Raw genomic sequence first — 26,500 nt, 5'->3', positions numbered from 1 at the left:
AGATACTGTTGATATCTACTCTCTGTATATCTGTCCAGCTGGTAGGGAGGTACTGTTGATATCTACTCCCTGTATATCTGTCCAGCTGGTAGGGAGATACTGTTGATATCTACTCCCTGTATATCTGTCCAGCTGGTAGGAAGGTACTGTTGATATCTACTCTCTGTATATCTGTCCAGCTGGTAGGAAGATACTGTTGATATCTACTCTCTGTATATCTGTCCAGCTGGTAGGGAGATACTGTTGATATCTACTCTCTGTATATCTGTCCAGCTGGTAGGAAGATACTGTTGATATCTACTCTCTGTATATCTCTCCAGCTGGTAGGGAGATACTGTTGATATCTACTCTCTGTATATCTGTCCAGCTGGTAGGAAGATACTGTTGATATCTACTCTCTGTATATCTCTCCAGCTGGTAGGAAGATACTGTTGATATCTACTCTCTGTATATCTGTCCAGCTGGTAGGAAGATACTGTTGATATCTACTCTCTGTATATCTGTCCAGCTGGTAGGGAGATACTGTTTATATCTACTCTCTGAAAAATACTAAATATGACCTCTGTGTGATTCTCTCCCCCACCCTCTCTCTGTCTGTCTATCTCTCTCTCTGTCTCTCTCTCTCTATCTCTCTCTTTCTCACTCTCTTTCTCTCTCTCTGTCTTTCTCTCTCACTCTCTGTCTCTCTGTCTCTCTCTGTCTCTCTCTATCTCTTTCTTTCTCTCTCTCTCTCTCTCTCTCTCTCTGTCTCTCTCTCACTCTCTATTTCTCTCTCTCTCTCTCTCTCTCTCTCTCTCTCTCTCTCACACTCTCTATTTCTCTCTCTCTCTCTTTTTTTCTTTCTTTCTCTCAATCTCTCCAGATGGGTCGTTGGGAGAATGGGACCCTTTCTCTGATGTTCCCGGTATGGCCCAGGTACAACTATTTTAAAATCAATTTACATTGTAAATATGACATAGTTACATGTAATATGAACTTAGTCAGTAGCCTGTTTATATGACATAGTTACATCTAGTTACGCGCTTGACTAACCCTAACCCCTGGACAGGACACTAGTCTAACTCTAACCCCCTGGACAGGACACTAGTCTAACCCTAACCCCTGGACAGGACACTAGTCTAACCCTAACCCCCTGGACAGGACACTAGTCTAACCCTAACCCCTGGACAGGACACTAGTCTAACCCTAACCCCTGGACAGGACACTAGTCTAACCCTAACCCCTGGACAGGACACTAGTCTAACCCTAACCCCCTGGACAGGACACTAGTCTAACCCTAACCCCTGGACAGGACACTAGTCTAACCCTAACCCCCTGGACAGGACACTAGTCTAACCCTAACCCCCTGGACAGGACACTAGTCTAACCCTAACCCCCTGGACAGGACACTAGTCTAACCCTAACCCCCTGGACAGGACACTAGTCTAACCCTAACCCCTGGACAGGACACTAGTCTAACCCTAACCCCCTGGACAGGACACTAGTCTAACCCTAACCCCCTGGACAGGACACTAGTCTAACCCTAACCCCTGGACAGGACACTAGTCTAACCCTAACCCCCTGGACAGGACACTAGTCTAACCCTAACCCCCTGGACAGGACACTAGTCTAACCCTAACCCCCTGGACAGGACACTAGTCTAACCCTAACCCCCACTAGTCTACATGACAGTTCCATGAGACAATTTAATAAACAAAATGACTTATATTGTTATATTATATTATTATGTGTTCAATATAATAATGGATGATATTGTCTGTGTAAGCAGGCATAACTCGTTATAATGCATTATAATGTCTGTCTGAGCAGTTATATCTTGTTATAATGCATTATAATGTCTGTCTGAGCAGGTATATCTTGTTATAATGCATTATAATGTCTGTCTGAGCCGGTATATCTTGTTGTAATGCATTATAATGTCTGTCTGAGCAGGTATATCTTGTTATAATGCATTATAATGTCTGTCTGAGCCGGTATATCTTGTTGTAATGCATTATAATGTCTGTCTGAGCAGGTATATCTTGTTATAATGCATTATAATGTGTGTGTGAGCAGGTATAACTCGTGGGGAGACGAGGAGGCTGATGAGAACCACCTGTCTATCGTGACTCTGGAGGAGAAACCCTTCGTCGTCGTTGACAACGTAGACATCCTGACTGGAACCTGCATGAGGAACTCTGTTCCCTGTAGGAAACATGTTAAAGAGTAGGTCTACACCTCTATCACTCTATCTATCACTCTATCTATCACTCTATCTATCACTCTATCACTCTATCACTCTATCTATCACTCTATCACTCTATCTATCACTCTATCTATCTATCTATCTACAGTGGCTTGGCATTTTTCCATTTTTTTTGCCTTACAACCCGTTTCCTCTCCTCCTGTCTCATCTCATCTCCTCCTGTCTCATCTCATCTCCTCCTGTCTCATCTCATCTCCTCCTGTCTCATCTCATCTCCTCCTGTCTCATCTCATCTCCTCCCGTCGCATCTCCTCCCCTCTCATCTCATCTCCTCCTGTCTCATCTCATCTCCTCCTGTCTCATCTCATCTCCTCCTGTCTCATCTCATCTCCTCCTGTCTCATCTCATCTCCTCCTGTCTCATCTCATCTCCTCCCCTCTCATCTCATCTCCTCCTGTCTCATCTAATCTCCTCCTGTCTCATCTCATCTCCTCCCTCTCATCTCATCTCATCTGTTTCTCTACATGCTGTTTGATGGAAAGAAGTACACTTTTATGTGTTGAGAGAGAGGGAGAGGAAGGGAGAGAGAAAGAGGGAGAGGGTGACATAGAGAGAGAGATGGTGTGAGAGAGAGGGTGACAGAGAGAGAGAGTGTGTGAGAGAGAGAGAGAGAGAGAGAGAGAGAGAGAGAGAGAGGGTGAGAGAGAGAGAGTGAGAGAGAGAGAGAGAGAGAGGGTGAGAGAGGGTGAGAGAGAGAGAGAGAGGTGAGAGAGAGAGAGAGAGAGAGAGAGAGAGAGAGAGAGAGAGAGAGAGAGAGAGAGAGAGAGAGAGAGAGAGAGAGAGAGAGAGAGAGAGAGAGAGAGAGAGAGAGACAGAGAGAGAGAGAGAGAGAGAGAGAGAGAGAGAGAGAGAGAGAGAGAGAGAGAGAGTGAGAGAGACAGAAGGGATAGAGGGCCATCTGATATTTTAATCCTGGTGGCAGCTAGGAACACTTTGTGTGTGTGTGTGTGTGTGTGTGTGTGTGTGTGTGTGTGTGTGTGTGTGTGTGTGTGTGTGTGTGTGTGTGTGTGTGTGTGCGTGCGTGCGTGCGTGTGTGCGTGCGTGCGTGCGTTAAGATACAGTAGTTAGTTGGAGCTCTATTTAAAGTCTAGCAGCATCTGCTCCTCTATCCATGTCTTCCTGTGGTTTATTCAGACGGACCACTCACACACTCATTTACTGACAGGAGCAGGGAACACTCATACACACAGACAGGCCCTGATACACACTGACCTGTATGTATGTGTGTGTGTTGCAGTAACTCAACAAAAGACGGAGGTTCCTATATAAAGCAGTGTTGTAAAGGGTTCTGTATTGACATCCTAAAGAAGATCGCCCGGAACGTCAAGTTCACCTTCGACCTCTACCTGGTGACCAACGGAAAACACGGCAAGAAGATCAACAACGTCTGGAACGGCATGGTGGGAGAGGTGAGACACACCCTACCTGTTTGTCTGTCTCTATGTCTGTCTGCCTACCTGCCTGTCTGTTTGTCTGTCTACCTGTCTGTCTGTATGTCTACCTGTCTGTCTCTCTCTCTCTCTCTTTCCCTATGTCCTCTCTCTCTCGCTCTCTCTCTCTCATTCTCGCTCTTTGTCTCTCTCCCTACTTCCTTTCCTCTCTGTTAATAGAACTAGCTAGCTAGCTAGGTAGGTAGGTAGGTAGGTAGGTAGGTAGGTAGGTAGGTAGGTAGGTAGGTAGGTAGGTAGAGCTATTTGACCATTAACCTTTCTGTGTGTGTATGTGTCTGTTTGTAATGTGTGTGTGTGTGTGTGTGTGTGTGTGTGTGTGTGTTGTCCAGGTGATTGAAAAGAAGGCAGCGATGGCAGTGGGGTCGTTGACCATCAATGAGGAAAGGTCAGAGGTCATAGACTTCTCTGTCCCCTTTGTGGAGACGGGCATCAGCGTCATGGTCGCCCGGAGCAACGGCACCGTCTCCCCCTCCGCCTTCCTCGGTAATACACATCCTTTTTGTCTGTCTGTCTTTCTGTCTTTTATTCTGTTTTACCATCTCTGTCTGTTTCGCTCTCCCTCTCTCTTCATCTAATCCAGGGATGGTCAACCCCAGACCTCTCTCTCCCTCTAATCCAGGGATGGTCAACCCCAGACCTCTCTAATCCAGGGATGGTCAACCCCAGTCCTCTCTAATCCAGGGATGGTCAACCCCAGACCTCTCTCTCCCTCTAATCCAGGGATGGTCAACCCCAGTCCTCTCTAATCCAGGGATGGTCAACCCCAGTCCTCTCTAATCCAGGGATGGTCAACCCCAGTCCTCTCTAATCCAGGGATGGTCAACCCCAGTCCTCTCTAATCCAGGGATGGTCAACCCCAGTCCTCTCTAATCCAGGGATGGTCAACCCCAGTCCTCTCTAATCCAGGGATGGTCAACCCCAGACCTCTCTCTCCCTCTAATCCAGGGATGATCAACCCCAGTCCTCTCTAATCCAGGGATGGTCAATCCCAGTCCTCTCTAATCCAGGGATGGTCAACCCCAGTCCTCTCTAATCCGGGGATGGTCAACCCCAGACCTCTCTCTCCCTCTAATCCAGGGGTGGTCAATTCCAGTCCTTGGGGCCTGAATGGGGACACACTTTTTTCCCAAGCCCCTGCTGACACACCTGACTCCAATAATCAATGAATCATGATCTTCAGTTCAGAATGCAGTTAGTTTAATCAGGTGCATCAGCTGTATGTCTGAGGGGAAAGTGTGATGCCAATCAGGCCCCAGAGGACTGGAGTTTCCCATGGCTGCTCCATCACATCCCTGTGTTAGAGGAAGGTCCCAACTCTATTAGCTCTACTCTTGTTCTGGTTGTCTGAGTAGCAAACAAGTCTTCTTTACTACAGCGGTTTCCCCTGACAATGATGTCATGTTTGGATTAGAATCTGGGTCGTTGTTTCACAATCTATTCATTATTAAAAACATAACTTTTTTTTCAGGTCACTAAAAAAGACATGTCAAAACATCACTTCAACCAATGTTGCCCACATGGTCGTTTCTCCTCCTCTCTTTCTCTCTCCTCTCCTCCTCTCCATGTCTCCTCTCTTCCTCTCCGTGTCTCCTCTCTTCCTCTCCATGTCTCCTCCATTTCTCTCTCTTCTCCTGTCCATGTCTCCTCTCCTCTCCTCCTCTCCATGTCTCCTCTCTTCCTCTCCGTGTCTCCTCTCTTCCTCTCCATGTCTCCTCCATTTCTCTCTCTTCTCCTGTCCATGTCTCCTCTCCTCTCCTCCTCTCCATGTCTCCTCTCTTCCTCTCCATGTCTCCTCCATTTCTCTCTCCTCTTCTCCTGTGCATGTCTCCTCTCCTCTCCTCCTCTCTTCCTCTACATGTCTCCTCCATTTCTCTCTCCTCTTCTCCTGTCCATGTCTCCTCTCCTCCTCACTTCCTCCCCATGTATCCTCTCCTCCTCTCCTCTCCATGTCTCCTCTCCTCTCCTCCTCTCTTCCTCTCCATGTATCCTCTCCTCCTCTCCTCTCCATGTCTCCTCTCCTCACTTCCTCTCCATGTCTCCTCTCCTCACTTCCTCTCCATGTCTCCTCTCCTCCTCTCCATGTCCCCTCTCCTCACTTCCTCTCCATGCCTCCTCTCCTCTCCTCCTCACTTCCTCTCCATGTCTCCTCTCCTCACTGCCTCTCCATGTCTCTTCTCCTCCTCTCCATGTCTCCTCCATTTCTCTCTCCTCTTCTCCTGTCCATGTCTCCTCTCCTCTCCTCCTCTCTTCCTCTCCATGTCTCCTCCATTTCTCTCTCCTCTTCTCCTGTCCATGTCTCCTCTCCTCTCCTCCTCACTGCCTCTCCATGTATCCTCTCCTCCTCTCCTCTCCATGTCTCCTCTCCTCCTCTCCATGTCTCCTCTCCTCACTTCCTCTACATGTCTCCTCTCCTCCTCTCCATGTCTCCTCTCCTCACTTACTCTCCATGTCTCCTCTCCTCCTCTCCATGTCTCCTCTCCTCACCTCCTCTCCATGTCTCCTCTCCACTCCTCCCCCTCCTCTCCCTCTTCTCTCCACTCCTCTCCCTCCTCTCCTCTCACTCTCGTCTCCTCCTCCCCTTTTCCCTCTCATCTCATCTCCTCTCCTCTCCTCTCCTCTCCTCTCCTCTCCTCTCCTCTCCTCTCCTCTCCTCTCCTCTCCTCTCCGTCTCCCTCTCCTCTCCTCCACCTCCTCCTCTCCTGCCCGTTGGCAGTGAGACTTTCCGCTCAGAGAAGATCCAAGGGAATAATGAGAAATAAGGAAATGTGCTCAAACTCAAACTTACTGTGACTAACCTCTCTCTCTGTCTCTCTCTCCATTCACTCTCTCTCTCTATCTCTCTGTCTCTCTCTACATTCACTCTCTCTCTCTCTCTCTCTGTCTCTCTCTCCATTCACTCTCTCTCTCTATCTCTCTACATTCTCTCTCTCTCTGTCTATGTCTCTACATTCACTCTCTCTCTGTCTGTCTCTCTCCATTCACACTCTCTCTCTCTGTCTATCTCTCTCCATTCATTCTCTCTGTCTTCTCTCTGTTTCTCTCTCTCTCACTATCTTTCTCTCCCTGTGTTCTCATTCTCTGTCTGCCAGTCTTTCTGATATCTTTCTGTCTGTCTTTCTCCTCCCCTCCTCCTCCCCTCCCCCGCCATATCTCTCTGTCTGTCTGCTTCATATGGTGTTATAGAGATGAATGATAAGTATGTATCTACATGTGTGACGTCAGAAGCGCTGGTTTTAAAGGGCTGGTGCTGCTGATGGCAATGCTTTACACCAAATAAAGTACTGTCAAATAATGTAGTTATGAAACTCTCCGCTTCTCTCTCTCTCTGTCTCTCTCTCTCTCTCTCTCTCTCTCTCTCTCTCTCTTGCTCTCTGTCTCTCTCTCTCTGTGTGTGTCTCTCTCTCCCTTCCTTCCTTCCCTCTCTCTCCCCCTCTCTCTCCCTTCCTCCCCACTCTCTCCCCCTCTCCCCTCCTCTCTCTCTCTCAGAGCCCTTCAGTGCGTCTGTGTGGGTGATGATGTTTGTGATGCTACTCCTGGTCACGGCCATCTCTGTCTTCCTGTTTGAGTTTGTCAGTCCACTGGGATTCAACCGCAACTTGGCCCAGGGCAAAGGTACTCTCTCTCTCTCTCTCTCTCTCTCTCTCTCTCTCTCTCTCTCAACACCACTGTTAATCTAATTTGAATCATCACATGCACCGAATACAACAGTTGTAGACTTTACTGTGATATAATAAACCACAAGCCCTTTCTCAACAGCAGAGTTACAAAGTAAGAACATTTGCAAAATAAAATTGAAAATAGTAACCAGGAAGTAATGAGGCCTTATACAAGGAGTACCAGGTAAAAATGAGACTATATACAGGGTACCAGGTAGTATTGAGGCTATATACAGGGTACCAGGTAGATATTGAGGCTATATACAGGAGTAACAGGTAGTATTGAGGCTATATACAGGAGTGACAGGTAGTAATGAGGCTATATACAGGAGTAACAGGTAGTAATGAGGTTATATACAGGAGTAAAGAGTAATGAGGCATAAAAGGATACCAGGTAGAAATGAGGCTATATACAGGAGTAACAGGTAGTAATGAGGCTATATAAAGGAGTACCAGGTAATAATGAGGCTGTATACCAGGTAGTAATGAGGCCTTACACAAGGATTACCAGGTTATAATGAGGCTATATACAAGGAGTACCAGGTAGTAATGAGGCCTTATACAGGACTACCAGGTAGTAATGAGGCCTTATACAGGAGTACCAGGTAGTAATGAGGCCTTATACAGGAGTACCAGGTAGTAATGAGGCTATATACAGGAGTACCAGGTAGTAATGAGGCTATATACCAGGAGTGCCATGTAGTAATGAGGCTATATACCAGGAGTACCAGGTAGGAATGAGGCTATATACAGGAGTACCAGGTAGTAATGAGACCTTATACAGGAGTACCGGGAAGTTATGAGGCCTTATACAAGGGGTACCAGGTAGTAATGAGGCCTTTTACAGGAGTACAGGTAGTAATGAGGCAAAATATACCAGGAGTACCAGGTAGTAATGAGGCTATATACCAGGAGTACCAGGTAATAATGCGGCTATTATACAGGAGTAACAGGTAGTAAATAGGCTATATACAGGAGTACCAGGTAGTAATGAGGCTATATACAGGATTACCAGGTAGTAATGAGGCTATATACAGGAGTAACAGGTAGTAATGAGGCTATATACAGGAGTACCAGGTAGTAATGAGGTTATATACCAGGAGTGCCATGCAGTAATGAGGCTATATACCAGGAGTACCAGGTAGCAATGAGGCTATATACAGGAGTACCAGGTAGTAATGAGGCTATATACAGGATTACCAGTTAGTAATGAGGCTATCTACAGGAGTAACAGGTAGTAATGAGGCTATATACAGGAGTACCAGGTAGTAATGAGGCTATATACAGGAGTACCAGGTAGTAATGAGGCTATATACAGGAGTAACAGGTAGTATTGAGGCTATATACAGGAGTAACAGGTAGTAAGGAGGCTATATACAGGAGTACCAGGTAGTAATGAGGCTATATACAGGAGTACCAGGTAGTAATGAGGCTATATACAGGAGTACCAGGTAGTAATGAGGTTATATACCAGGAGTGCCATGTAGTAATGAGGCTATATACCAGGAGTACCAGGTAGCAATGAGGCTATATACAGGAGTACCAGGTAGTAATGAGGCTATATAAAGGAGTACCAGGTAGTAATGAGGCCTTATACAGGAGTACAGGTAGTAATGAGGCCTTATACAGGAGTACCAGGTAGTAATGAGGCCTTATACAAGGAGTACCATGTAGTAATGAGGCTATATACAAGGAGTACCAGGTAGGAATGAGGCCTTTTACAGGAGTACCAGGTAGTAATGAGGTTATATACCAGGAGTGCCATGTAGTAATGAGGCTATATACCAGGAGTACCAGGTAGTAATGAGGCTATATACAGGAGTAACAGGTAGTAATGGGGCTATATACAGGAGTAACAGGTAGTAAGGAGGCTATATACAGGAGTACCAGGTAGTAATGAGGCTATATACAGGAGTACCAGGTAGTAATGAGGCTATATACAGGAGTACCAGGTAGTAATGAGGTTATATACCAGGAGTGCCATGTAGTTATGAGGCTATATACCAGGAGTACCAGGTAGCAATGAGGCTATATACAGGAGTACCAGGTAGTAATGAGGCTATATAAAGGAGTACCAGGTAGTAATTAGGCCTTATACAGGAGTACAGGTAGTAATGAGGCCTTATACAGGAGTACCAGGTAGTAATGAGGTTATATACCAGGAGTGCCATGTAGTAATGAGGCTATATACCAGGAGTACCAGGTAGTAATGAGGCTATATACAGTAGTAACAGGTAGTAATGGGGCTATATACAGGAGTACCAGGTAGTAATGAGGCTATATACAGGAGTACCAGGTAGTAATGAGGCTATATACAGGAGTAACAGGTAGTAATGAGGCTATATACAGGAGTATCAGGTAGGAATGAGGCTATATACAGGAGTAACAGGTAGTAATGAGGCTATATACAGGAGTAACAGGTAGTAATGAGGCTATATACAGGAGTACCAGGTAGTAATGAGGCTATATACAGGAGTAACAGGTAGTAATGAGGCTATATAAAGGAGTACCAGGTAATAATGAGGCTGTATACCAGGTAGTAATGAGGCCTTATACAAGGATTACCAGGTTGTAATGAGGCTATATACAAGGAGTACCAGGTAGTAATGAGGCTATATACAGGAGTAACAGGTAGTATTGAGGCTATATACAGGAGTAACAGGTAGTAAGGAGGCTATATACAGGAGTACCAGGTAGTAATGAGGCTATATACAGGAGTACCAGGTAGTAATGAGGCTATATACAGGAGTACCAGGTAGTAATGAGGTTATATACCAGGAGTGCCATGTAGTAATGAGGCTATATACCAGGAGTACCAGGTAGCAATGAGGCTATATACAGGAGTACCAGGTAGTAATGAGGCTATATAAAGGAGTACCAGGTAGTAATGAGGTCTTATACAGGAGTACAGGTAGTAATGAGGCCTTATACAGGAGTACCAGGTAGTAATGAGGCCTTATACAAGGAGTTCCATGTAGTAATGAGGCTATATACAAGGAGTACCAGGTAGTAATGAGGCCTTTTACAGGTGTACCAGGTAGTAATGAGGTTATATACCAGGAGTGCCATGTAGTAATGAGGCTATATACCAGGAGTACCAGGTAGCAATGGGGCTATATACAGGAGTAACAGGTAGTAATGGGGCTATATACAGGAGTAACAGGTCGTAAGGAGGCTATATACAGGAGTACCAGGTAGTAATGAGGCTATATACAGGAGTACCAGGTAGTAATGAGGCTATATACAGGAGTACCAGGTAGTAATGAGGTTATATACCAGGAGTGCCATGTAGTTATGAGGCTATATACCAGGAGTACCAGGTAGCAATGAGGCTATATACAGGAGTACCAGGTAGTAATGAGGCTATATAAAGGAGTACCAGGTAGTAATTAGGCCTTATACAGGAGTACAGGTAGTAATGAGGCCTTATACAGGAGTACCAGGTAGTAATGAGGTTATATACCAGGAGTGCCATGTAGTAATGAGGCTATATACCAGGAGTACCAGGTAGTAATGAGGCTATATATAGGAGTAACTGGTAGTAATGGGGCTATATACAGGAGTACCAGGTAGTAATGAGGCTATATACAGGAGTACCAGGTAGTAATGAGGCTATATACAGGAGTAACAGGTAGTAATGAGGCTATATACAGGAGTACCAGGTAGGAATGAGGCTATATACAGGAGTAACAGGTAGTAATGAGGCTATATACAGGAGTAACAGGTAGTAATGAGGCTATATACAGGAGTACCAGGTAGTAATGAGGCTATATACAGGAGTAACAGGTAGTAATGAGGCTATATAAAGGGATACCAGGTAATAATGAGGCTGTATACCAGGTAGTAATGAGGCCTTATACAAGGATTACCAGGTTGTAATGAGGCTATATACAAGGAGTACCAGGTAGTAATGAGGCTATATACAGGAGTAACAGGTAGTATTGAGGCTATATACAGGAGTAACAGGTAGTAAGGAGGCTATATACAGGAGTACCAGGTAGTAATGAGGTTATATACCAGGAGTGCCATGTAGTAATGAGGCTATATACCAGGAGTACCAGGTAGCAATGAGGCTATATACAGGAGTACCAGGTAGTAATGAGGCTATATAAAGGAGTACCAGGTAGTAATGAGGTCTTATACAGGAGTACAGGTAGTAATGAGGCCTTATACAGGAGTACCAGGTAGTAATGAGGCCTTGTACAAGGAGTTCCATGTAGTAATGAGGCTATATACAAGGAGTACCAGGTAGTAATGAGGCATTTTACAGGTGTACCAGGTAGTAATGAGGTTATATACCAGGAGTGCCATGTAGTAATGAGGCTATATACCAGGAGTACCAGGTAGTAATGAGGCTATATACAGGAGTACCAGGTAGTAATGAGGCTATATACCAGGAGTACCAGGTAGTAATGAGGCTATATACCAGGAGTACCAGGTAATAATGAGGCTATATACAGGAGTACCAGGTAGTAATGAGGCTATATACAGGAGTAACAGGTAGTAATGAGGCTATATACAGGAGTACCAGGTAGGAATGAGGCTATATACAGGAGTAACAGGTAGTATTGAGGCTATATACAGGATTACCAGGTAGTAATGAGGCTATATACAGGAGTAACAGGTAGTAATGAGGCTATATACATGAGTACCAGGTAGTAATGAGGCTATATACAGGAGTACCAGGTAGTAATGAGGCTATATACAGGAGTAGCAGGTAGTAATGAGGCTATATACAGGAGTACCAGGTAGTAATGAGGCTATATACAGGAGTAACAGGTAGTAATGAGGCTATATAAAGGAGTACCAGGTAATAATGAGGCTGTATACCAGGTAGTATTGAGGCCTTATACAAGGAATACCAGGTTGTAATGAGGATATATACAAGGAGTACCAGGTGGTAATGAGGCCTTATACAGGAGTACCAGGTAGTAATGAGGCCTTATACAGGAGTACCAGGTAGTAATGAGGCCTTATACAGGAGTACCAGGTAGTAATGAGGCTATATACAGGAGTACCAGGTAGTAATGAGGTTATATACCAGGAGTGCCATGTAGTAATGAGACTATATACCAGGATTACCAGGTAGGAATGAGGCTATATACAGGAGTACCAGGTAGTAATGAGGCCTTATACAGGAGTACCAGGTAGTAATGAGGCCTTATACAAGGAGTACCAGGTAGTAATGAGGCTATATACAAGGAGTACCAGGTAGTAATGAGGCCTTTTACAGGAGTACCAGGTAGTAATGAGGTTATATACCAGGAGCGCCATGTAGTAATGAGGCTATATACTAGGAGTACCAGGTAGTAATGAGGCTATATACAGGAGTACCAGGTAATAATGAGGCCTTATACAGGAGTACAAGGTAGTAATGAGGCCTTATACCAGTTGGTCTACACTGCTGCCATTCCACAGATCTGTTACCTTCCCTCTCCTGGTTTAACACCCTTTCCTCTCTCTTCCTCTCTGACCCCCTTTCTCCCTGCCTCTCTCTCTCTCTCTCTCCTGCATTTTCTCTCCCCCAGACCCGCACGGTCCGTCGTTCACTGTTGGTAAGGCAGTGTGGCTGCTGTGGGGTCTAGTGTTCAACAACTCTGTTCCGGTTCAGAACCCTAAAGGCACCACCAGTAAGTTCATAGTGTCGGTGTGGGCCTTCTTCGCTGTCATCTTCCTGGCCTCTTACACAGCCAACCTGGCTGCCTTCATGATCCAGGAGGAGTTTGTAGACCAGGTCACGGGACTGTCTGACAACAAGGTAAAGGACTGTGTCTGTCTGTGTGTGTTTGACAGACAGAGACACAAAGGCCTGTCCCAGTGCATCATGGTCATGTTTCGTCTCTGTCCTTTGTGTCTCTCTTGCTTTATGTGTGTATGTGTATGTCAGTGTGTCAGTGTGTGTGTGTGTGTGTGTGTGTGTGTGTGTGTGTGTGTGTGTGTGTGTGTGTGTGTGTGTGTGTGTGTGTGTGTGTGTGTGTGTGTGTGTGTGTGTGTGTGTGTGTGGTGTGTGTGTGTAGATGTGTAGGTGTGTGTGTGTGTGTGTGTATTGTATTGTTTCCAGCAGTGTTCTTCTCCCTCATTCATCATGCCACATGTTGTTAGTCTGTCTAGCCAATCACAGCCAAGTGTCAGTCTGTCTGCCTAGCCAATCACAACCAAGCGTCAGTCATTCAGGCTAGCCAATCAAAGCCAAGCATCAGTCTGTCAGGCTAACCAGTAACAGCCAAGAGTCAGTCAGTCTGTCCTGGTCTAGGGATCAACAACAGCCAGGAGAGAGAGGTATCAGCAGAAAGACATGATTCTGCAGTGGCAGACACATTTATCTCACCTAGTTTCCGTTCTGATCCTGTTGACCTCATGTTAACATGTTCCTTTTTACATCATTGATGATGTGTTGTTTCTAGTGTCGAGTGTTGTGTTTTTATTGGTCTTATTGCTATTGGCTGGAGCAAATCATATTTAATTAAGTAATATTAATAGCTTATCTCTCTTACCTCTCTCTCCTCCTCTCTCTCTCTCTCCCCCTCTCTTTCTACCCCTCTCTCTCCACCCCCTCTCTCTCCCCCCTCTCTCTCTACCCCTCGCTCTCTCTCCCCCTCTCTCTCTACCCCCTCTCTTTCTCCCCCTCTCTCTCTACCCCTCTCTTTCTCTCTCTCTCTCTGCCCCCCCTCTCTCTCTTCCTCTCTCTCTCCCCTCTCCCCCATCTCTCTCCCCCTCTCTCTCTCCCTCTCCCCCTCTCTCTCTCTCTCCCCCCCTCTCTCTCTCTCTCCACTCCTCTCTAGTTCCAGAACCCGTATGCATACTCCCCTCCGTTCCGTTTTGGGACGGTTCCTAATGGTTCAACAGAGAGGAACATCAGGAAGAATTACCCCGACATGCACGAGTACCTGGTGAAGTATCACCAGGGAGGAGTACAGGATGCACTGGTCAGCCTCAAAGCAGGGTACGACACACACCCTGACCCCTGACCCCTAACCCCTAGTCTATAGGTTGTCCTCCCAGCTGGAGATGTTTATGTGGTGTTTAGAGGTTAGTCTATAGGTTGTCCTCCCAGCTGGAGGTGTTTATGTGGTGTGTAGAGGTTAGTCTATAGGTTGTCTTCCCAGCTGGAGGTGTTTATGTGGTGTTTAGAGGTTAGTCTATAGGTTGTCCTCCCAGCTGGAGATGTTTATGTGGTGTTTAGAGGTTAGTCTATAGGTTGTCCTCCCAGCTGGAGATGTTTATGTGGTGTTTAGAGGTTAGTCTATAGGTTGTCCTCCCAGCTGGAGATGTTTATGTGGTGTTTAGAGGTTATTCTTCAGGTTGTCCTCCCAGCTGGAGATGTTTATGTGGTGTGTAGAGGTTAGTCTATAGGTTGTCCTCCCAGCTGGAGGTGTTTATGTGGTGTTTAGAGGTTAGTCTATAGGTTGTCCTCCCAGCTGGAGATGTTTATGTGGTGTTTAGAGGTTAGTCTATAGGTTGTCCTCCCAGCTGGAGATGTTTATGTGGTGTTTAGAGGTTATTCTTCAGGTTGTCCTCCCAGCTGGAGATGTTTATGTGGTGTGTAGAGGTTAGTCTATAGGTTGTCCTCCCAGCTGGAGATGTTTATGTGGTGTTTAGAGGTTAGTCTATAGGTTGTCCTCCCAGCTGGAGATGTTTATGTGGTGTTTAGAGGTTATTCTTCAGGTTGTCCTCCCAGCTGGAGATGTTTATGTGGTGTTTAGAGGTTATTCTTCAGGTTGTCCTCCCAGCTGGAGGTGTTTATGTGGTGTTTAGAGGTTAGTCTTCAGGTTGTCCTCCCAGCTGGAGATGTTTATGTGGTGTTTAGAGGTTAGTCTTCAGGTTGTCCTCCCAGCTGGAGATGTTTATGTGGTGTTTAGAGGTTAGTCTATAGGTTGTCCTCCCAGCTGGAGATGTTTATGTGTCACAAAATCCTTCGTTGTGTTGCAGGGAAGACCAAAATGCAGCGGAGTTGTGGATACTCATATTTTAATTAACAAAAAAAAGAGTAAAGCATCCACTTGACAAAACAATAAATGATACCCATAACACTAAACAGTTTTGCAGGCTCACCAACGCAGTGCAAAACCAACTACCCACAAAACCAAGTGACAAACATACTCCTACATATATGACTCCCAATCAGGAACAACGATCCCCAGCTGTTCCTGATCAGGAGTCACAAGACCAACACAGAACAATCACACACACACACAAGACTGCCACGTCCTGACCCCAAAACTACTACAACAGCTCCATCTGCTGGTCAGGACGTGACAGTACCCCCCCCTCAAGGTGCAGACCCCGGAATGCACATAACAACAAAAAAACACCAACAAACAAAATCCCCAACAAACCCCATAAACAATAACCCCTAAACAATAAGGGAGGGAAGGGAGGGTGGCTGCCGTCAACGACGGCACTGTGCTACACCCTCCCTCCCCAACCCACCTATCCTGGAGGTGGCTCAGGTGCAGGACGTGGACCTTGCTCCACCCTCGGCGTCGCCCACTTCGGTGGCGCCGATAGCTGCGCCAGGCAGACGGGCCCCTCGGGCTGGGCCGGAGGACAGGAGGGCCCCTCGGGCTGGGCCGGAGGACAGGAGGGCCCCTCGGGCTGGGCCGGATGGGCCGGAGGACAGGAGGGCCCCTCGGGCTGGGCCGGAGGACAGGAGGGCCCCTCGGGCTGGGCCGGATGGGCCGGAGGACAGGAGGGCCCCTCGGGCTGGGCCGGAGGGCAGTCGGGCCACTCTGGCAGCTCGGGGCAGTCGGGCCACTCTGGCAGCTCGGGGCAGTCGGGCCACTCTGGCAGCTCGGGGCAGTCGGGCCACTCTGGCAGCTCGGGGCAGTCGGGCCACTCTGGCAGCTCGGGGCAGTCGGGCCACTCTGGCAGCTCGGGGCAGTCGGGCCACTCTGGCAGCTCGGGGCAGTCGGGCCACTCTGGCAGCTTCTGACTAGCGGGCGGCTCTGGCGGCTTCGACTGGCGGGCGGCTCTGGCGACGTACGATTGGCGGGCGGCTCTGGCGACGTACGACTGGCGGGCGGCTCTGGCGACGTACGACTGGCGGGCGGCTCTGGCGACGTACGACTGGCGGGCGGCTCTGGCGACGTACGACTGGCGGGCGGCTCTGGCGACGTACGACTGGCGGGCGGCTCTGGCGACGTACGACTGGCGGGCGGCTCTGGCGACGTACGACTGGCGGGCGGCTCTGGCGACGTACGACTGGCGGGCGGCTCTGGCGACGTACGACTGGCGGGCGGCTCTGGCGACGTACCACTGGCGGTCAGCTCTGGCGACTGTTGACTGGCGGTCAGCTCTGGCGACTGTTGACTGGCGAGGCTGGGCTGACGCACTAGACTCCTGATGCGTGGGGCTGGTACTGGACGTGCCAGCCTGGAGACACGCACCTCCATGCTAGTGCGTCTAGCGGGAAACACCGGCCCGAAAGGGCGCACTGGCGGTCTTGAGCGCAGTGTTGGCATCACCCCTTCCGGCTCGATGCCTACTTCGCCCTGGCACATGCGGGGCGCTGGTACCTTGCCTACCGGCCTGAAAATCCCAGGCCTCACCACAGCCCCAACCCCAAAGCACGGGACCTGTCCAGTCTGCCCTACAAGGGTACGGGGAGATGGCCTGGGGCTGTAATCTCGCCCCGCCAAATAGCCCTTGTGCCCCCCCCTAAAAAATTATTGGGGCTGCCTCTCGGGTTCTACCTGCCTCCCAGGCAGGTTGTCACAGTGGACCCGCAACTGCTCCCATGTCCAGTCAATCCTCTCCGTCAACACCTCCAGCGACCAGGAATCCATCACCTCCCGAGCGCGCTGCTTCCAACATTCCTCCCTCACTTGCCTCTGTCCTCTTCTCTGCTGCTTGGTCCTTTGGTGGTGGGTAGTTCTGTCGACTGTTGACTGGCGGGCAGCTCTGACGACTGTTGACTGGCGGGCAGCTCTGGCGACTGTTGACTGGCGGGCAGCTCTGGTGACTGTTGACTGGCGGGCAGCTCTGGTGACTGTTGACTGGCGAGGCTGGGTTGACACACTAGACTCCTGATGCGTGGGGCTGGTATAGGACGTGCCAGCCTGGAGACACGCACCTCCATGCTAGTGCGTCTGGCGGGAAACACCGGACCGAAAGGGCGCGCTGGCGGTCTTGATTGTAGGGTTGGCATCCCCCCTTCCGGCTCGATGTTCACCTTGCCCTGGCACCTGCGGGGCGCTGGTACTGGGCGAACTGGGCTGTGTGTCCGTATCGGCGAGATGGTGCGTACCACAGCGTAACATGGCGCCCTCCACCTCATATGCACCTCCCTGTAGTCACGGGTAGCTGGCTTATGGCTCTTCCCTGGCCTGGCCAAGCTACCCGTGTGCCCCCCCAAAAAAATCTTGGGGCTGCCTCTCGGGTTTCCTAGCCAACCGTGTTCCAGCGTAACGTTCCCGATGGTTCCTCTGTCCAGCTGCCTCCGCTCTCCTGAGTGCCTCCACCTGTTCCCATGGGAGGTGATCCCTTCCGGCCAGGATCTCTTCCCAGGTGTAGGCTCCCTTGCCGTCCAGGACGTCCTCCCATGTCCATTCCTCCCTTTTGCTCTCCTGTCGCTGCTCCTTCCTCTTCCGCTGCTTGGTCCTTGTTTGGTGGGTGGTTCTGTAACGGCTGTCTTCTGAAATGAACCAAGGCGCAGCAGGTATGTGAATACTCATTTTTTAATTACCCAACAAAAGGAGTAAAGCATCCACAGGAAACAATAAACATGACAGCAGCAACAGTTTGCAGGCTAAAAAACGCAGTGCAAAACAACCACCCCCAAAACCAAGTGACAAACATACTCCTACATATATGACTCCCAATCAGGAACAACGATACCCAGCTGTTCCTGATCAGGAGTCACAAGACCAACACAGAACAATCACACACACACAAGACTGCCACGTCCTGACCCCAAAACTACTACAACAGCACCATCTGCTGGTCAGGACGTGACATTATGTGGTGTTTAGAGGTTAGTCTATAGGTTGTCTTCCCAGCTGGAGGTGTTTATGTGGTGTTTAGAGGTTAGTCTATAGGTTGTCTTCCCAGCTGGAGATGTTTATGTGGTGTGTAGAGGTTAGTCTATAGGTTGTCCTCCCAGCTGGAGATGTTTATGTGGTGTGTAGAGGTTAGTCTATAGGTTGTCCTCCCAGCTGGAGATGTTTATGTGGTGTGTAGAGGTTAGTCTATAGGTTGTCCTCCCAGCTGGAGATGTTTATGTGGTGTTTAGAGGTTAGTCTATAGGTTGTCCTCCCAGCTGGAGATGTTTATGTGGTGTTTAGGGTTATGGTTGTCAGGTAGAGGTTAGTCTATAGGTTGTCCTCCCAGCTGGAGGTGTTTATGTGGTGTTTAGAGGTTAGTCTATAGGTTGTCTTCCCAGCTGGAGATGTTTATGTGGTGTTTAGAGGTTAGTCTATAGGTTGTCCTCCCAGCTGGAGATGTTAATGTGGTGTTTAGAGGTTAGTCTTCAGGTTGTTTGCTCTGTAGACCAGGAGTCTAGTTCTGGTCTTGATGTGGCGGTCCTCATAGACTCTTTTCCCAGAAGGCTCCACTGGCACAGCTTTAGGCGGTGGTGTATTTCCACGTCAGTGTCGGCTTTGGAGGAGAAAAGGATTGCCAAGGTAGGGAAAGTGGTCCACGTGTTCAGGAGTGGTATTGTCAAGATGTATTGCTGGGGCCGGTGTATTTTTGTCAGGCGATGGTTGGTGAAGTCCCCTGTAGCTCAGTTAGTAGAGCATGGCACTTGCAAACACCAGGGTTGTTGGTTCAATTCCCACGGGGCGACCAGTATGAAAGAAGTATGAAAATGTGTGCTGTGACTAGTGTAAGTCTCTCTGGATAACAGTGTCTGCTAAATGACTAAAAAGTGAAGGATTTGAGTCATTTTTATGTTTAGGATCAGACCCAGGAACATGTGTGCCTTGGCGGAAGCATCCAGGATGCACTGAAGGTCCTCTTCTCAGTGGGCAGGGACGGCGTTATCATCTGCATTACTGGAGCTCCACAACGGAAGTGTTGGTGGTTTTTGCTCTTGGCCTTTGAATCTTATTCAGGTTGAAGAGTTTGCCGTCTGTTCCGTACGGGATTTGGACTCCCCGAGGCAGATTTTCACCTTTGAGTTGGAGGAATGGCAGCGATGAAAATTGAAAACAGGGTGGGTGCAATGATACAGCCCTGTTTTAACTCCAGTGTCCAACTTGAAGGGTTCCGTTTCAGCACCACTGTTCCTGAACACCGTAGCTGACGTGTTGTCATGCAGCAGTCCCAGTATTATGGTGAATTTGTCAGGATAGAATCAGAGGCACGATGGTTCACAGAGTCAAAGGCTATAAAGGCCTGGTTTCTATAAAGACCTTGGGTCTATAAAGACCTTGGGTCTATAAAGGCCTTGTGTCTATAAAGGCCTGGTGTCTATGAAGGCCTGGTGTCTATAAAGGCCTGGCGTCTATAAAGGCCTGGCGTCTATAAAGGCCTGGTGTCTATAAAGGCCTTGTACAGTGGTTGATTTTGCTCCTGCCGTTTTTCCTGCAGTTGTCGTGCTGTGAAGATCCTGTCCTCTGGTTGGGGGGAAAAGCCACACTGAGATTCTGGGAGGATTTCTTCTGACAGGGGAAAGGAGTCGGTTGGCCAGTATGAGGGCCTGTGTTTTCCTGGTGGTGGACAGGAGGGAGATATAGTTCCCACAGTCTGCTTTGTCCCATTTGTAAACAATTAGGGTGTCCCTGAGTTCTGCAGGCATTTCCTCCTAATCCCAGATCTTCAGGAGCAGGGCATGTATGTGTTGTAGGAGCACTGGTCCATCTTACTTCTGGATTTCCGCTGGAATCTCATCTGGCCGTTGTTATTCCTCATCTAAAGGATGGCATCTTGCACCTCCTGCAGGCTAGTTGGTTCTCCCATGTCCTCCTGCAGGCTAGTTGGTTCTCCCATGTCCTCCTGCAGGCTAGGTGGTTCTCCCATGTCCTCGTGCATGCTAGGTGGTTATCCCATGTCCTCCTGCAGGCTGGGTGGTTCTCCCATGTCCTCCTGCAGGCTGGGTGGTTCTCCCATGTCCTCCTGCAGGCTGGGTGGTTCTCCCATGTCCTCCTGCAGGCTGGGTGGTTCTCCCATGTCCTCCTGCAGGCTAGGTGGTTCTTCCATGTCCTCCTGCAGTAGGGGGTTGTCCCATGTCCTCCTTTGTGGGTCGCTGAGGGATGTGGTCAGTATCAATTGTTGTGCTTCTGTTGAGGAGCTCCTCAAAGTGCTCTTTCCACTGGGATTGGATTGATTTGTCATGCTTCATTAGCTTTTGCCCATCTTTGGAGTGAAGGGGGTTTAGGCCATGATACTGGGCCTTCGTGGCGTCGAAGAAGCCTCTGGAGTCGGCCAGCTGCTGGATCTCCAGGGCCTTTTCTGTTCACCATGTGTTTTTTTAGTTCCCTCACCGGGCGTTGGACATCTGCCTTCGCTGTGGTTGGAGCTTCTCTTTTGGCCCTGCAGTTGATATAGTTTTTCCAGGCACAAAAGGTTCCCCGCTTGGTGTCAATGAGCTGTTCAATTTCTGAGGCATTCTTATCAGACCAGTCCTTTTGGGTCTTACAGTCGGTGGGGTCGTCCTTTTGGGTCTTACAGTCGGTGGGGTCGTCCTTTTGGGTCGTACAGTCGGTGGGGTCGTCCTTTTGGCTCTTACAGTCGGTGGGGTCCTTGTCCTTTTGGGTCGTACAGTCGGTGGGGTCCTTGTCCTTTTGGGTCTTACAGTCGGTGGGGTCCTTGTCCTTTTGGGTCGTACAGTCGGTGGGGTCCTTGTCCTTTTGGGTCTTACAGTCGGTGGGGTCCTTGTCCTTTTGGGTCGTACAGTCGGTGGGGTCGCCCTTTTGGGTCGTACAGTAGGTGGGGTCGTCCTTTTTGGTCTTATAATCGGTGGGGTCCTTCGGTCTTATAGTCAAGGTTGTCCTTGCAGGTGTTGAGGATGGTGGACTTGATCATGCTCCAGTGTGTTTCAATCTCCTCAGGTTATTTTCTGGGTTCTGCACCGAGAGCAGCCTGGAGGTGTTGTCGTTTTCTGTTATTTTGTCGGACGAGCGTGTTGGTGATGGTGAGACCATGTTCTACACATTTACTGAGCAGAATAACTCCATTCGAGTTTCTATGGCCAACTCCTTCCTTCCCAATTGTGACTCTCAAAAGACTGTGGTTCCAACTGACCCAGGCATTAAAATCCCCAAGTAGATTTATCTTGTCTTCTTGGAATTTGTCTCAGAATTCCATCCAGGTCAGCATAGAAGGTCTCCTTAAAGACATACTCCTGAACTTAGAATTTTTTAAACCTCCTGCTTTTGGCTGGATGTGTCAATATGTAGTTTATACATGCATAATCTAAGAGCAGAATTACTGTTTTACCTCAATTAGCCATGAGATCCCTAGTTTGAAAGAGACTGTTTTCAGAAAAATGTGATGTGCCATTTTCCCTAAATGTTCCACAACGTGGGCCTGCCCCCTAGCAATTCTAAACAATGAGCTTCAGCCCCTTGCCATTTGAGTGACAGCTAGCAAGACGCACACACGGCAGAGCGAGCGAGAGCAATGACGTGGTGGATATATCTGGCACATATGTGATGTAGTACGCAATTTACGGGGACCACTTTTGGCTCGCGAGCCACTACTTTCAGAACTATTAGCTACAAAGTATACAGAAGTACCGGAGAATCTCTGTTTAACTTCATCCTGTGAGTCAAAGGGTTGGCGCGTAACAGTTACTATGGTTACGTTCACACAACCAGCAAAACTGTAGCCATTTGATTGTTTGCAAAGCACAAAATGGATGGTCATAAAGGCTTTTGTCGAAGTGGCCGATGAGTCCATTGTTAATCCCCACTCCAGGGACCCTTGGTTCACCAGCCAGCTTTCCTTTCAAGAAAAGGGTCTATCTGCCTTTCCTCTCCTACAGGTGCTCGTCATCGGCCAGTCGAGTTTCAGAGAGTGCAGCCGAAGGTCGATGTGAAATCTCCTCAGCTCTCTGCCGTCTTTCAGATCCCTTGTCCGTTAGCGTTCCAGGCTGTTTATTTGGAGTCTGGAATGTAGAATGTAGATGTAGAACATTTTTCAAATATGAAATTGTTTATTTCTTGTAGTTTCCGACCGTGAAGAGGTGAACCCACTGGACACACACACACACACACACACACACACACACACACACACACACACACACACACACACACACACACACACACACACACACACACACACACACACACACACACACACTGTCCCTAGAAGACGTGAAACACACTGAAACCTTCAGTACCAGTCAAAAGTTTGGACACACCTACTCATTCAAGGGATTTTTCTTAATTTTTTTCTATTTTCTACATTGTAGACATTTTTTAAACTATGAAATAACACATATGGAATCATGTAGTAACAAAAAAAGTGTTCATCTAAGTTTTGATTATTCAATGTAGCCACCCTTTGCCTTGATGACAGCTTTGTACACTCTTGGCATTCTCTCAACCAGCTTCACCTGGAATGCTTTTCCAACATATTGAAGGAGTTCCCACATATGCTGAGCACTTGTTGGCTGCTTTTCCACTCTGCGGTCCAACTCATCCCAAACCATCTCATTTGTGTTGAGGTCAGGAGATTGTGGAGGCCAGGTCATCTGATGCAGCACTCCATCACTCTCCTTCTTGGTCAAATAGTCCTGACACAGCCTGGAGGTGTGTTGGGTCATTGTCCTGTTGAAAAACAAATGATAGTTCCACTAAGCGCAAACCAAATGGGATGGCGTATCGCTGCAGAATGCTGTGATAGCCATGCTGGATAAGTGTGCCTTGAATTCTAAATAAATAAGTCACAGACAGTCTCACCAGCAAAGCTCCCCTACACTATCATACCTCCTCCTCTATGCTTCACAGTGGCAATTTCATCTGTGTGTCTTGTTACAGTAAACTGAGTTTATATTTCCTCTGTGTGTTTTGTTACAGTAAACGGAGTTTATATTTCCTCTGTGTGTTTTGTTACAGTAAACTGAGTTTATTTTTCCTCTGTGTGTTTTGTTACAGTAAACTGAGTTTATTTTTCCTCTGTGTGTTTTGTTACAGTACACTGAGATTATATTTCCTCTGTGTGTCTTGTTACAGTAAACTGAGTTTATATTTCCTCTGTGTGTTTTGTTACAGTAAACTGGATGCCTTCATCTATGATGCTGCTGTGTTGAACTACGCGGCTGGCAGAGACGATGGCTGTAAGCTGGTCACCATTGGCAGCGGGTACATCTTTGCCACCACCGGCTATGGCATCGCTCTGCAGAAAGGGTCGCACTGGAAACGACAGGTGGACTTGGCTATACTGGCCATCATAGGAGATGGTAGGACACTCCTCTCCTCTCCTCTCTCCTCTACTATCCTTTCCTTTCCTTTCCTCTCTCCTCTGCTATCCTCTCCTCTCTCCTTTCCTTTCCTGTCCTCTCTCCTTTCCTGTCCTCTCCTCTCTTCTCTTCTCCTCTCTTCTCCTCTCTTCTCCTATCCTATCCTATTCTCTCCTTTCCTTTCATTTCCTATCCTCTCCTCTCCTCGGCTTTCCTCTGCTCTCATCTCCTCTTCTCTCCTCCCCTCCTTTCCTCCTTTCCTTTCCTCTCCTTTCCCCTCTCCACTCTTCTCCTCTCTTCTCTTCTCCTCTCCTTTCCTTTCCTCTGCTCTGCTCTCCTCTCCTCCCCTCTACCATATTTAACCCTTCTATATCACTGTCCTCTCCTCTCTCACCCAATTCTGTATTTCTATACTGTATATGTGGTTATTTATATATATGTAAATACATGTATATGTAAATATGGCTATATGTGAACAGGGTTATATGTAAACAGGGTTATATGTAAATAGGGTTATATGTAAATAGGGTTGTATGTAAATAGGGTTATTTGTAAATAGGGGTGTATGTAAATAGGGTTATATGTAAATAGGGGTGTATGTAAATAGAGATGTATGTAAATAGGGGTGTATGTAAATAGGGCTATATGTAAATAGGGTTGTATGTAAATAGAGTTGTATGTAAATAGGGTTGTATGTAAATAGGGTTCTATGTAAATTACTGCTTTCTTCCTTGCATGCTTATTTCTGTTTGTTATTTCATCTGTCTTTTCTACTGCATACTGTTACACTTCTGTTAGCCAAGTCCAAGAGAGGAGAAGTTGCAAGTAAGCATTTCACTGTATTGTCTACACCTCGCTGTATGTGGTCCTCTCCTTTCGTCTGCTCTCCTCTCCTTTCCTCTGCTCTCCTTTACTCTCCTTTACTCTACTTTCCTCTTCTCCTTTCCTCTCCTCCTCTTCTCCTCTCCTCCCTCTTTCCTCTCCTCTCCTTTCTTCTGCTCTCCTCTTCTCCCTCTCCATTCCTCTGCTCTCCTATCCTTTCATCTGCTCTCCTTTCCTTTCCTTTCCTTTCCTTTCCTCTGCTCTCCTCTCCTTTCCTCTGCTCTCCTTTCCTTTCCTTTCCTCTGCTCTCTTCTCCTTTCCTTTCCACTGCTTTCCTCTCCTTTCCTCTGCTATCCTTTCCTTTCCTCTCCTGTCCTTTCCTTTCCTCTGCTCACCTCTCCTTTCCTCTCCTTTCCTTTCCTTTCCTTTCCTTTCCTCTCATTTACTCTCCTGTCCTGTCCTTTCCTCTCCTTTCCTTTCCACTACTTTCCTTCCTCTCCTCTCCTCCCTCTTTCCTCTCCCTCTCCATTCCTCTGCTCGGCTCGGCTCTCCCCTTCTCTTCTTTTCTCATCTTCTCTCCTTTCCTCTTCTCTTGTTGTTTGAATATCCTACCATCTCTTCTCAGCGCTCTACATATCCTACACTCTCTTCTCATCTCTCTACATATCCTACACTCTCTTCTCGTCTCTCTACATATCCTACACTCTTCTCATCTCTCTTCATATCCTACACTCTCTTCTCATCTCTCTTCTTGTCTCTCTTCATATCCTACACTCTGTTCTCGTCTCTCTTCATATCCTACACTCTGTTCTCGTCTCTCTTCATATCCTACACTCTCTTCTCATCTCTCTTCTTGTCTCTCTTCATATCCTACACTCTCTTCTCATCTCTCTTCTTGTCTCTCTTCATATCCTACACTCTCTTCTCATCTCTCTTCTTGTCTCTCTTCATATCCTACACTCTCTTCTCATCTCTCTTCTTGTCTCTCTTCATATCCTACACTCTCTTCTCATCTCTCTTCTTGTCTCTCTTCATATCCTACACTCTCTTCTTATATCTCTTCTTGTCTCTCTTCATATCCTACACTCTCTTCTCATCTCTCTACATTTACGTTAGTCATTTAGCAGACGCTCTTATCCAGAGCCACTTACAGTTAGCTCACTCATTCTCATTCAGGAGAGAGTGAGGAGAGGAGAGAGGGATGAGAGGAGGTGAGGAGAGTGGGATGAGAGGAGGTGAGGAGAGTGGGATGAGAGAAGGTGAGGAGAGTGGGATGAGAGGAGGTGAGGAGAGTGGGATGAGAGGAGGAGAGGGAGGAGAGGAGGTGAGGAGACTGGGATGAGAGGAGGAGAGAGGGATGAAAGGAGGAGAGGAGAGAGGGATGAGAGGAGGAGAGGAGAGAGGGATGAGAGGAGGAGAGGAGAGAGGGATGAGAGGAGGAGAGGAGAGAGGGAGGAGAGAGAAGGAGAGAGAAGGAGAGGAGAGAGGGATGAGAGGTGAGGAGAGTGGGGTGAGAGGAGGAGAGAGGGATGAAAGGAGGAGAGGAGAGAGGGATGAGAGGAGGAGAGGAGAGAGGGATGATAGGAGGAGAGGAGAGAGGGATGAGAGGAGGAGAGGAGACAGGGATGAGAGGAGGAGAGGAGAGAGGGATGAGAGGAGGAGAGGAGACAGGGATGAGAGGAGGAGAGGAGACAGGGATGAGAGGAGGAGATGAGAGTGATGAGAGGAGGAGAGGAGAGTGATGAGAGGAGGAGAGGAGAGTGATGAGAGGAGGAGAGGAGAGAGGGATGAGAAAGGAAAGAGAGGAGAGGGGAGAGAGGGGGGAGAGGAGAGAGGGATGAGAAAGGAAAGAGAGGAGAGGGGAGAGAGTGATGAGAGGAGGAGAGGAGAGAGGGATGAGAAAGGAAAGAGAGGAGAGGAGACAGGGATGAGAAAGGAAAGAGAGGAGAGGAGAGAGGGATGAGAAAGGAAAGAGAGG

General features: G+C 47.9%; 1 protein-coding gene across 1 annotated transcript in view; it reads left to right on the top strand.

The window, feature by feature from the left end:
- LOC106596777 (glutamate receptor ionotropic, NMDA 2A) overlaps positions 1-26,500 on the top strand; it is a 190,448-nt gene that overhangs the window by 123,062 nt on the left and 40,886 nt on the right. Inside the window, exons 9-16 of the mRNA XM_045711321.1 lie at positions 863-915; positions 2,056-2,205; positions 3,483-3,654; positions 4,026-4,179; positions 7,183-7,308; positions 12,881-13,110; positions 14,135-14,295; positions 23,513-23,700. Coding sequence (XP_045567277.1) covers positions 863-915; positions 2,056-2,205; positions 3,483-3,654; positions 4,026-4,179; positions 7,183-7,308; positions 12,881-13,110; positions 14,135-14,295; positions 23,513-23,700 — 1,234 coding nt within the window. The remainder of the gene's footprint in view (positions 1-862; positions 916-2,055; positions 2,206-3,482; positions 3,655-4,025; positions 4,180-7,182; positions 7,309-12,880; positions 13,111-14,134; positions 14,296-23,512; positions 23,701-26,500) is intronic.

The sequence above is a fragment of the Salmo salar genome, chromosome ssa02 (assembly GCF_905237065.1).
Source record: "Salmo salar chromosome ssa02, Ssal_v3.1, whole genome shotgun sequence".
Lineage (NCBI taxonomy): Eukaryota > Metazoa > Chordata > Actinopteri > Salmoniformes > Salmonidae > Salmo > Salmo salar.
This window is presented reverse-complemented; position numbering and strand designations above follow the sequence as displayed.